This window comes from Tubulanus polymorphus, chromosome 9, assembly GCF_964204645.1.
Source record: "Tubulanus polymorphus chromosome 9, tnTubPoly1.2, whole genome shotgun sequence".
Classification (NCBI taxonomy): Eukaryota; Metazoa; Nemertea; class Palaeonemertea; order Tubulaniformes; family Tubulanidae; genus Tubulanus; species Tubulanus polymorphus.
This window is the reverse complement of record NC_134033.1, coordinates 9,132,910-9,146,811: the sequence shown is the minus strand read 5'-3', so window position 1 is coordinate 9,146,811 and position 13,902 is coordinate 9,132,910. Positions and strand designations below refer to the sequence as shown.

General features: G+C 38.3%; 2 protein-coding genes across 2 annotated transcripts in view; one reads left to right on the top strand and one right to left on the bottom strand.

The window, feature by feature from the left end:
• Positions 1-13,902, bottom strand: part of LOC141910735 (uncharacterized) — a 284,387-nt gene that overhangs the window by 119,998 nt on the left and 150,487 nt on the right. The gene's annotated exons all lie outside the window — the stretch shown is intronic.
• On the top strand, positions 6,391-7,194 carry LOC141910524 (uncharacterized). The gene has a single exon (XM_074801217.1). It carries the CDS (start codon positions 6,391-6,393, stop codon positions 7,192-7,194), a length of 804 nt encoding a protein of 267 aa, XP_074657318.1.

Below are 13,902 nucleotides of genomic sequence, written 5' to 3'. Positions count from 1 at the left end.
CTATAGTCGAACTAAAGGAAACCGAATGTCCGTTAGTCGGAACTATATCCCGGAAATAGTTCGAAAATCAAGCGCATTCGGTTATTAGTTCCGAACCACTAGTCGACTAGATACGAAAACCGAATTTGGCCCGTATAGGACAGGTTTAACCCGTCCGCCATCATCCGCGGAATATATGGATCCAATCAGATTTCAGTATTTTATCACGTGAACAATGTAACATGGCCGCCTCCATAGTGTCTCGATTTACGTTCCATGGACCTCTTAAAAGTCGAATTTTACATCAATGGAAGGAAGAAACTCGACCAAAACTATCAGGTAACGCTTCTGCGAGAACCTGTACTGCGTGTGGCCTGGAAGATATCGACATACAAGGCAGTATGTCTCCGTTACAGCACCATCAAAATCTACCCTGCTCAAAGGAACGGTCGTCAATCGACAACAATACCGACGAACTTGAGATGGAAAAACCAATTTCTACTGACTGACTTACTGAACTGAACCAGCCATGCAGCAAATGCCACGACACCGGCAATTTGTTTGTTCCACTTAAGATGACTGATTGATTATGCTGAATGTGACACTAGATATTAGCAGTCAATTCAGTGTGGTGAAAATATTAGCCTATACGACAGTTAACTTCACTTACTTCACTTCAATGTCTTTTAAAACTTGTGAACAGTAAATGAATGCTTCTTTACAAATATTCTGTTGATGTGATGGGCCGGTTTTATCATAGTCCGGTTCCGTCGTTTAGTGTTCGAGTCCATGCGCCTCAAAATAGTGTAACTGTGGAGACCGGAAGAAGCTCTCTCTCCGGTGTGAATAAAGCAAAAGGTAGAAAGTTTCTAATGTCCGATCGACAGTACCGGTAGCGCCGCTACTTAGCAATAATAAGAACTAATGTAATTGACGATGTTTTGTTAAGTGGAAAGACGCCGAGTACCAGTATATATCCGATAGGTTCGAATCCCCAATTTCTTCGGAATGATTTGATTTTAAAATAGCGATCGTTTTAATAGATTTGGTGTACCTTATTAAACTTACCCACCGTCAACACACCTGCCGGATGTGAAACAGGGGACGTCCTATTCCAATGACGCTAAAGATTTTGTGTTAATTTTATGGTACTGTAACGGCGGTATGAATTAAATTCAGCTTAGACTGAGAGAAAAGTATTTTAAGGCAAACTCTAATGGGCTAACTGCACATCATCGAAAGACATCCATCGATACTTGATAAAAATGAAATAAAACATCTAGTTCCAATTATCTCATGTAAGCATAACATTTATTTTGAAAATCTCAACCATACATCAAAACATTTTAAAGCCTTCTATATCAAATGCAATCTTTTGCTAACATAAACAATAGAAAAATGGCCATACCTCTATCATATTGATCATATCACGAATGCTAAATATTGCGATATTAATTGAAATCGTTCAACCAACAAATGAATTTAGTTAACATAATATCATCACAAACCATTCATATCCTTGGCAAAGGACTTATAAGCTTTTAGAATATCCAAACAGGAAAACTTTAGTCTCATTTCTATGCGAGTAGAAATACATTATCATTATAACATCCATATCTTTGCGTTATATATAACATCCATATCTGTGCATTATATATATGTTTATTATGTCATATCTCTTAATAATAATCAATCCAATAATTAGATTAATAATGCTAATTTATTTATAAATTAATAATTGATAATTAAACTATCAACTCTGCTATAATTGAGTTACGCATGAGGTAAAAAAATTATGACATAAAAAAACTCCTGGCGCTATACGACATTGGACAAAAGAAACTTTCTACCTTTTGCGTGAATAAAACGGAGGCAAGTGGTTACTATCTTTTGTTAGTGTTCAATCGATCGTGATCTGTTTCTTTAAAGGATTTATTTGTGCTCTATTGTCACACACACAATAGAGGCAATACTATTACATTGGTGGCAGCGATTGTGGGATTGAAATTGAACCTATTTGTGGTGTTGAAGCTATTTTTGTGAAGCGTCGCTAAATTGTATATTTTAGTGTCCCGGCCGGCCCTAAATGAACAGAAGTAGGGCTATAATTAGATCTATCTGGTATATTGAAGGAATCCAGCAGTAGTATTTCGCCCGATACATGCTGTGACCTATATTTTATAACCGTTTTGCGAACGAAATTTATAATTTTGTGTTTTTGGGACATAGGCTTGACTTACTTCATTTCATTTTATCATAATTCCTATCCTAAATTGAGCCGATAAGAGTGTCATCCCCTACAGACCCCAACATCCCTCCCGTAGCCGGCAATGAAATCGAGAATGACGACCTGCAAAGCGATTTCGTCAGAAAATTTGCCCTATACACGGAGAAGGCTTTATCGCGCGATAGCCCATCACCCCGGACAAACGTCCCTGTACCGAAAACCTACTCCATGGGTCATAATTTTCGGGTGTGGTTAGAGCGATTTGACGCATACGCCAACATGGTTGGGATAAGCGCTGTTTCGCCCGATGGCGAGGCCCGAAAAGCCCACCTGTTGATGAGGTTAGACCACGAAGCCTACCAAGCGGTTTCTAACCTCAGGCTCCTCGGGACTATCAGCTATGCAGAATTCTGGGTCCAGTAAAGAAATCGGTTTAAACGCACAAAGACGCCCGATGATTACAAAATGCAATTTAAGGGGAGGGAACAGCGCCATGACGAATCCTTCGAACAATCTTCCGATGCTTTGGCAAAATTAGCGCGAAACGCTTTCCCGAAAGTCTCCTTCGAGATGCAGGATGAGCTGGCTAAGGACCAATTTCTAAGGAACAACTCCATGAGTGCAGCAGCCAAACAACAGCTGTACGTCTCATCACCTGCGACTCTGGCTGCAGCAGTGGGCACGGCAAGGACCCTGGAAACAGCTAGGAAGCTGACGGAGGCTCTACCGAAGTCGTCGCGGGGTATCGCTTCAGTTAAGCACGATTCCCCGGATGTCCAGACACAACTGTCCAAAATGATGGAAATGATGAAGGACATGTCGACGAGGATTGAACGTCTCGAGACTAGTGGCGGCGGCCAGGACACCCAACGACCCCGGGGGTCCGACATTTGCTGGCGCTGTCGTGGTGCCCAGCACCCGGCAAACCGATGTCCTCAGGTATCTTGCCATGCGTGTGGTCCGGCTGGGCACTACTCGCGGGACTCTCCTCAGGGAAACGCCTCCACGGGACCCCAGGGGCAGAGGGATCCCAAGGCGTCATTGAAATGCCCCGAAACAGCTAATATATATATATATATATATATATATATATATATATATATATATATATATATATATATATATATATATATATATATATATATATATATATATATATATATATATATATATATATATATATATATATATATATATATATATATATATATATATATATATATATATATATATATATATATATATATATATATATATATATATATATATATATATATACACCCTGGACAACGGACAGTAAACGAGTCAGGGAAATTATCACCCCCTCGTGACATTTCCCGGAACAAGAATCTTCGACCAGGGGTACTAATGAGAACTACCGCCATACTGAACTGACTAAGGATATGAGTAGGCGCGCCTCATTCAATGCCGATATCTCTCATTCTAATGACATACCTGCAGATGGTCCTTGTCTTACGAATGAGTTGGCAAAGGTTTCGACAGATAGCCTGAACATAGGCCAGTTAACACTACACGATACTGGGCTTTACTGTAGTGGACGGGTGAATGGGGAGAAGAATAAAGTACTTCTAATTGACACTGGAGCAGCGTGTACCGTGCTGCAGGCTTCAGTATGGGAGAGCTCTAAGTGTAGCGATTCCCTGTCCCCGGTTAATGGATCTCTCGTGACGGCAACTGGACAGGAGATGTCTCTGGGGTATTGCTAACGTTGCGCTCGAAATTGGGGGTATGAAGATCGAGCACCCAATGATAATTGCGGATGACCTCTCCCAGGACCTGCTGTTGGGTAGTGATTTCCTCGACAAACATGGGTGTGCGGTCAACTTTGAAAACCGTTCCCTCAGGATTGGACCGACGGAAGTCCCGCTCCAGCAAGGACAGTCTCGGCCAAAGGCGTGCAGGGTCTACGTAAGCCGGACCCAGTATATTCCAGCTGGCTCAAGAGGTGGTAGTTGAAGGTTACATCAAACGCAACTCCATGGGAAACTATATGCCGGGGATCATCGAGGGTAGCAAACGGTCTGAGTTCTGTACGGGAAAGTCACTTGTGGTACCAAAGGACGACAAGGTACCTGTAAGACTGGCCAACTTCTCAGATTGCACCTATAGAGTCAAACGCGGCCAACCTATTGGGTGTTTTTGCCCTCTGCAATCGCTTGAAGTAATGTCTCTTAACGAAGGTACCAAACAGCAAGTAGTACAAGAGTTCGACAAGACACCACATGACTCTGATCTACAGAACCTCCTGGGGGAACTAGGAGTCCCAGACCTGGACATTCCGACCAAAATAAAGGAACAGTTGGTTGCTGTCATACACAAAAACCGAAACGTCTTTTCACGGAACGATTTTGATATCGGTAAGACCAAAATCATGGACTTTGAGATTGACACTGGTGAGGCGAAGCCAATTAAACAACAACCGCGGCGTATGCCACCGGCACGTCGAGACTTTGTAGATACTACCACAAAAGAGTTGCTTGATAGGGGCTTGATACGGGAATCGCATAGTGCATGGGCAAGCCCAATTGTCCTAGCCAAGAAGGCCGACGGCACTCTTCGTTTGTGCTGCGACTACCGAAAGTTGAACGAGTGCACGGTCAAGGACAGCCACCCCCTCGGGCGGATTGATAGTACACTCGAAGCCCTGGCTGGTTCAGTCTGGTTTTCTAGCCTCGACATGACCAGCTCATACTGGCAAGTGCCAATCAAGGAACAACACAAGCAAAAGACGGCGTTCACCACTGATAGGCACTTGTACGAGTGGAATGTGATGTCGTTTGGGGTGACTAATGCCCCAGCTGCATTCTCACGACTCATGTCTATGGTCCTCGATGAGGTTGCGTGGAAAACGTGCCTCATCTACCTCGACGATGTTGTCGTGTTCTCTTCAGACCTGGAAACTCATGTGGAAAGGCTGGATGGTGTTTTCACATACCTACGGAATGCCAACTTGAAGCTGAAACCAAGAAAATGCAAACTTATGAGGCGGAAAATAAAGTTCCTGGGCAGGATTGTAAGTTCAGCTGGAATCGAGGCAGACAGTTCAAAGTAAGAGGTGGTAAGAGACTGGCCGGTCCCAAAGAATGTGGCGGAATTACGTAGCTTCATGGGACTCGTCACATACTACTCTCGATATATCCCAGACTTCTCCTCTCTAGCCGCACCATTGCATCGCCTTACGAGGAAGAATAACCCGTTCGTTTGGCGTAAAGAACAGGAAGACTCATTCCAGACCTTGAAAGACAGACTTATCAATCCACCGATTCTAGCATTCCCAGTTTTCACCGTCTCAGGTGGCACTTTTATACTGGACTTCGACGCTAGTAAACGGGCAATTGGTGGGAAATTGTCTCAGGCCCAACCAGACGGGAGCGAGAGGATCATTGAGTAAGCACGGAATCTGCCCAAGTTGTGGGCCAACAGGCCTCCCTAAGTCACCACTCGTAGCAAATGTCAAAGTTGATCGTGATTGCTTACACCGAGCCGAAATTAAATTGGCACAGCGAAGCGACCCTGATATTTACTCTGTAATAAGAACGCTGGAGACGAGTAAGGCAAAACCATCTGTTGCAGAACTGCAGCAGTGTGGGAAGTTGGCTCGGAGTCTTTATGGTCTGATTGAGAGGCTAGTACTTCATGATAGTCTACTGCTCTTCAAGCCACCCACAGACTCCACGAAATAGCAGTACCGCACTGTCCTGCCTGCATGCCTTGCACCAAAAGCAATTAAGGAATTGCATCAGGGGTTTGCTGGAAAGCACCTTGGAAGGGCAAAAACAGAACACAAAGCCCGCCAAAGGTTTTGGTGCCCGGGGTTGACCACAAGAGTAAGAACTTTTGTTAAAGAGTGCGCAATCTGCCAGGAATGTAAATCCCCACCGAAACGTCCAAAGGCCCCACTTATCCCTACTCCTATTGGGAGGCGTGGTCAGCGCCTTCATGTCGACATTGTGGGCCCATTACCCCGTACTCGCCATGGAAATGTTTACATCCTCGCCGCCCAGGACGCATTTACTAAATGGCCAGAAGCATGGGCCATTCGTAGTGAGAAGGCGCACGTTGTTGCCCGAATCCTGGTGAACGAATGGGTATGCAGATTCGGCTGCCCAGAAAGCATTCATTCCGATCGTGGTTCCAACTTTGAATCCAGGGTATTTGCTGAGATGTGTACCATATTAGGCATCGATAAGACACGAACGACAGCATACCATCCAATGGGCAATGGTCAGGTTGAGAACCTCAACAAGACACTGAAGTCAACACTGACAGTCGCCGTCAATGATAAGGGTACCAATTGGGATGACCATTTGCCCGCATGCCTGATGGCTTTTCGTTCCAGCATCCAGATGTCAACCCAGGAAACACCATTTTATCTAACCTTCGGGGAGGAAATGGTATTACCCATCGACATCATGGTTGGGAACCCGAACCCTTCAGGTGCGACCAAATACGGCCATGACCTGACTGACCGCCTAGACTATGCCCATCACCATGTGAGAGACCGTCTGCAGGCTGCTCAGAGGCGCCAGAAATTGGCATATGACAGGTTTGCCAAGCGTGGTGGTTACCAGGAGGGTCACCGTGTCTGGTTGCTAAGCCATTTCCTGAAACAGGGGGAGGCGTCAAAATTCCACCACAAGTGGAAGGGGCCGTATACTGTTATTGAGCGCGTGTCCGAGGTAAGAGTATCCCCAGTGAGCGGACAGAAAAAGACCAGGGTAGTACACTTTAATGATATGAAGTTGTGTTACGGTGATATCAGAAAGGATTGCCCTAAGGAAATAAAACCCACTGGGAGGTTAAAACGGAAAAAAACTTCATCACTCCCCGTTGCTGAAGAGGATGGGTCAACTGACTCGGATGCATCATCAGAAAACCCGATACTTGAGGACACTGTGTGGGTTTGGCCAAAAGCAACACCTGCTCCAGTGAGAATCCCGCCCCCGGTGGCACATGAGCCTAATTAGCCCGATGCAACCGTGGCCAATGGTACTGTTCAAAGACCGCCTGTTGATGACCGCACGCCGAATGGTACTGTTCAAAGACCGCCTGTTGATGACCGTGCGCCATTGGATGCCGTTGAACCTCAACGCCAGCCTCGACCGCGGGGCACTCTGAAGCTTCCAAAGTGATACGCCTATGAGATGACACATTGCCATAAGGCGCGGCCTTGTCATTGCTTCGAGGCAACTTGGAGGCGCATCGCCCTCAAAAAGGACACCTGGCTGCGTAGAGGTTTGGAACTGCGACAAAGGGAATCGGCTTAGCCAAAATCAGATGTTTGGCAGTGGAGACGCCATTACCTATCTATGGTCATATGTGCTGTCTTTCCTATCCCATACGGGTTGCCTTAATCGTTCTTTAATTTCTCTTTTTCCTTTAGTTTCATGATGGATGTACTACAGTTAGATAGTCTCGATAGGATGACGCAAGATATGAAGCGGAAGCTAACACAAGAAGTAGCCCGGTTTATCCGTACGTTCCGGCCAGACACAAACAATGACAGTCCATCCATGAAGGAGCTTGTGGCATCGGCCGAGCGGAATGTGTTCGAGCCAGGCCACTTGGTCGTAGGTGCAATTATCTTGGGTTTGAAGACATCAATGAAGAGGAAACTGCACCCACTTGGGCGAAAGCGCTTCAGAGAGTTATCGGAACAGTTGAGGGGTATGGTAGCTGAGAGTGGCGGGAGGCCAGAAGACCTCGATGGGTAGCTGGCGAAACTGCAGGAAGTCATGCAGAAGAGGACGATGGGCCGGCCGATACTCTTGCTCGGAGACTCAATGTTTAAGGACGTCAAGCCAAGTGGGGACTTGCTCCCAATATGCCATCCCGGTGAGACCATTTCAATGCTCCTTGGGTACTCATCAAACATATCGGTGAACTGTAGAGCGGTGGTGTTCAACCATAGTTTGAACCATACAAGGAACTACGGAACAGCCACCGATGATATCTTCACCCTCTATGGTGTGCTAAGGGCTAAGTACTGATCAGTAAGCAGTATAAAACACAACAATCGATATAGAGTCGTAGATAATACTGTTCAGCGTACAGTCTGAGTTAGTTTCTCACGAGGTAAGATTGTCCATACTATCGAGGACTCCAAAGAATTCCCTAGGTCCGAGAGAAAACGACTACGAACGACGAGACTTCCTTATCGTTGAAAGATCTATAACAGCACTGATTTATTCTGCCCATACGTTCATATAAATGATATTGAGATTACATTGTGTCAAATCTGTACAACTATTGGATAGAATCTAGTAAACAACCTGTACAGTACTGAAAAGGGATTATCACATGAATTATATGGATTGATATGATACAACAACCATGAATGAAAACTACAACATAAATACAACCATATACGCCGAATGATATATTCGCGACACTCCGGCCACAACAAAATAACTATGTACTATTACTTTCTCTATCTGAAATTATAAAGTTGTTCACAAATTAACTATTTACAGAAATACCGATAAGTACCATTAACAGACGTCATCGGCAACGTCTTTATATACATTTCTGATTCTTTGCCGGGCTAAATCTGCTGCTTGACGAGTACTCAGATTACGAGGAATACTTGCCAGTAATAGGGATAATAGGCTTTCAAGCCAAAGGTCGAACGGTCGAGCAAATTAAAAAACAAAACAAAGTAATTTAAAACTATAATATATTTTCATAACCGTGTGTATTTTATATTATAACTAAATATTTATTCTAAGATATCAATAATTTAAAAAGCATATTGTATTAAATCAATTGGTCGCTCCACTTCGCTACCGCTCCGCTCCGCGACCAATTGATTTATTTCATATAATCCAAATTACACAAATTCATATAATCAAATATATTTTAATAATAATAATAATTCTATTATTCAACTGAAATACACACGGTTATGAAAATATATTATAGTTTTAAATTACTTTTAATATTTTTTATTAATGAACTCGACCATTCAACCTTTAACCTGAAAGCCTATTATCCCTATTACTCTTAAAATATTCATGTAAATGAATAACATTTAAAAGTGTAAGCTCTTATAGAATAGATATATAGATATATTTACAACATTATTTCAATATTTATATTTGTGTGAGTTAGATTTTTAAACATTAAAAGTGTTAGTAAAGTGTGATTGAAATAATGCATGATATAAATCATTGAACTTCTAAAATCAATTTTAATAAAAAATATAGTATTAAAATGGAAGCAAATAAGTACTACTGCCCAACATGTAATATCGATATAGATAAATCCCAAAAAGCAAGACACAATAAAACTAGAACACATTTAGAGAATAAATTGAAACTAGAATATTTACAGTTATATTCAGAACAGTTAACAAAGGGAAAGAAATTTATTGAATTATGGAATAATGATCCAAATAATGAACAATACGTTGAGGAATTTATTATCAAGGAATCGAAAGAACTTATCAAAAGCAGCGAGGAATGAAAAAGGATGACGTTGGTCGAAGAAATGGAAGAGGATTCTAAAATTATTAACCAATTTAGTAAAAAAATACGTATAATAAATGGAACCAGAACAACCACATTACCATTAGAACAACCATTATCAATATTACAAATAACACTGGCGTTATAAACATATACTACAAGAAGTGTTTTAAATGTGAATTAGATAAATTAGCTTTAACAGAATTTAGTAAGCGTAAGATTAGCAAAGATGGTTTTCAATATTGCTGTAAAACTTGTTTTAAACTATATACCAAACAATACCGAGAAGATAATAGAGAAGCTTATAATGATTATATGACAGAATATATGAGAGAAAGATATCAAACAGATCTTAATTTTAGATTGAAACAATGCTTAAGATCTAGATTAACACAATTATTCAACAAAGAAACACATTCAGAAACACTATCTAATCTATTGGGTTGTTCAGATGAATTTCTCAAATCATGGATAATATATCAATTCGACGATAAAATGAATATAGATAATTATGGTGAATACTTTCATATTGATCATGTGTTGCCGATTTCTAAATTTGACATGAATGATGAATACAATAAAAAACTTATTTGGAATTGGAAGAATCTAAGACCTTTAGAAAAGAAGGAAAACATTATTAAATCCAATAAACTAGATTTACAGTTATATTTAGATCAACTGGATAAAGCAAAGACATTTGTTGAATTATGGAATAGTATTTCACAGAATCAACCGCATTCTGAGGTTTTGATCAGTGGTTAGAAAGCTGGCAATTCTATTTGAGCTTTGTATGTATATAATACATAGCTTTTGCTTACTACTAAAACATATGTTGCCAAATATATCTTGTTTTCAATTCTAAAGAATTAATTAACTTCATCATAAAGAACATCTGTGCAGAAGTAATTAGTTTGGTCGAACGTGCGCCACGTCGGCAGTTAGAAATCAACTTTCACATACATGGTACGTATTGGATATTCTCTCTCAAAACACAGTTTACAGTTCTAAATCTAAATGTAAGTACCGTTTTTTGTAGTTATTATGAAGTAGGGAAACCTTTAAACATATTTAAGTATAGTAATTCATTTTCACGATATCTTTTAGATTAAAATGGAACACAAAGATCAACCAGAAATTCTAAGCCAACCAACGGATGAGGAACGATTGCTACTGGATAGTGAAACTCAGGAATCAATAGAAATGGAGGATGAAACTCTCGTAATTGACGAACAAACTTCACAAACATTACAAGAACATTTGGACTATCATCAAGAAATGGTGAAAATTCTGAGTGATGTAATACATAATAAACAATTACCGCGCGAACTACAATTACCAAAATTACCAGCAACGCGACTCAAATTGCTGTTGGGGCTCAAAGAATCGAAAACTAAGAAAATGAGTGGAGAAGAGTTGAACGAGTTTTTAAAATTTAAATTAATCATTGACACAGGACATTTAAACTTTCCGGAAATACAAAGTGTAGAAGTTATTTCATTTGCTGAAATTACTGATATCTTAAAAAAAAGTTATAAAACCGTATTAAATAGAAAAGCAAATCACCTATGGGACCACATCATTTTCGGGGGTTATCTAAATATAGGGTTTTCAATGTTTGATAAAGAAACTGAGGGGATTTCTTGGGGACTGTGGGTTAAAAAGAACATAGATATCAGTGCCGGTTTTGAAAGAAAACTGAGAAGAGTAGGTAGATTAATAAAATATGAAAAATTCAAAATATTAGGATTAGCATTTAGTGAAGTAGTAAGACATTTACCAGAAATTGAAGAAATGATTGGAAACAATCCAGTAATTAAAGAATTCTGGACAAAATTATAAGTTATAATACTGAAGGTCTTAGATATCAAAAATGTAATCTCGATTGTATATATCTGTTTTAATATTGTATTGTTTACTGTTAACTAAGTATTGCGCAATAACCGGTCCGATTGGACCGCATTTCTATTGTTCTCCATTGTTCTACTATTGATCGTTGTTAATGGCGGCGGTTGTTCTGTATTGATTGTTTACTGTTAACTAAGTATTGCGCAATAACCGGTCCGATTGGACCGCATTTCTATTGTTCTCCATTGTTCTATTATCGATCGCTAAAATTTACATAATAAATATATGTGTTTATGAAATAAGATTTCCACCAGTCGTTTCTTTGAATTTATTTTCAGTTTTAGGATTTATTATCGAGAATCCGAAATGACTTATCTGGACAGTTATAGTTACCGCTCCTATAGATAGACAATAGTAGTGAGATATTAAATCCTAATTTAAATAAAATATAATTAAAAAACAATAACTTCAACTAGCTAGTCAATTCTATTATATTTTCAATATTTTCTTTTGGTAATTCTAATTGACATTAGATTGAATAGATTTTGAATAGATTTGAATAGAAATTCTTTAACTTTAACTAACCTAGTCCCTAGTCAATTTAGTATTAACCTAAAGAGATACTAGTATCATTTGAAGAATACTTATAATATTTTTTTTTGCTTTTTTCCTCTAATATAAATGTCAAAGAAATCTAATAAGAATAGTATTGATATTGAAAAAACATTAGATGATTTGGGTATAAGTGATAATAAAGATACAGTTGTAACTAATTCTATTCAAGTTAATAACAATATAGATTATGAATACTATTTATATTGTAAGCATCATCTAGAACTATTGATTGCCGGTGGAAAAACTAAAGAGTTTTTAACTAAGACTATTACTTTTCAAGAATTAGATGCTATGAAACCCGATAAAGTAATAAAATATTTTAAGATTTATGAAGAAGCTCGATTAGCTAGAATAAATGATTCTATTTCTAATGGTATTGTCAAATGTTATTCTAAGTTATGTAACCAGTTAATACCAATTGATGATGAAAATAAATTATATAATGATTTGAAAAATGACTATTTAGTTATGACTGAATTACAAAAATGGGTTGGATATGCTTCATTTCAATTAGGATCGGTTATGACATTGATTTCTACTGGAGTTATAACATTTTCGAATATCAAACCTATGGAATATAAATCAGGTAAGAACGAAACAGATGTACTACAACAAAACATCGAAACAGAAAATGAATCAGAACAAAAATTAACTAAAATAAATGAGTGATGGAGTTAATAAAAAGGCTAGATCCGAGAAACAAATTAAATGGGCAAGAGAATTAGGTAAAAGATCTTCAGAATTAAAAAAAGCTAAGAAAAAGAAATTAACTGATATAAATGAATCACCTGATATTGATTCAAATAATAATCCATCTAATTCTTCTAATGCTGGAAGTAATTATAAATTATATATTACAATTGGATTAGTAACAGTTATTATATTATCCGGTGTAATATATAAATCAAAATTCAAATCTGACGATAAAGATGATCGGAAACTTTGTTATCCGTGTACAGACAATAAACCACCAGAAAATAAATCAAATGAAAATAAATCTAAAATATTATTAATGGATTAAAATATGATGAAAAAAGAACAATATTTAAGAGATTTATATTATAACCCAGAAAGTGAAGTATCATATTCTAACGTTTCAGAATTATGGAATAAAATTAAATCTGATAATAGCAATATAAAATATAGTGAATTAAAATCATGGTTACAAAATCAACCCACATATCAAATTCATAAAAAGATGGATAAAAAATATTTAACAAGAAAAGTAATGGTTTCATATATTGACCAACAATGGCAAGCTGATTTAATTGACATGAAAAACTTAGAAGAATATAACAAAGGATATTTTTGGATACTAAATGTTATAGATATATTCAGTAGATACGCATGGAGTATCCCGATTAAAAATAAAACTGGTATAGAAGTAACAAATGCTTTTAAATCTATATTTAAAGAAGCTATTCCAGATAAGATACAATTTGATGAAGGTAAGGAATTTTATAACAAACATTTTAAAAAACTATTATCTGATAACGATGTAGAATATTTTTCAACACATTCAGATAAAAAAGCATCTGTTATAGAAAGATTTAATAAAACATTGAAAACTAGAATGTGGAAATATTTCACCGCTAATGAAACATATAAATATATCGATGTGTTAGATGATTTAGTTAAAGGTTATAATAATTCTAAACATAGTTCTATAAATATGAAACCTATACAAGCTAGAAAAGAAGAAAATTCAGAAATAGTTTGGAATAATTTATATGGAGCATTTGTTACACA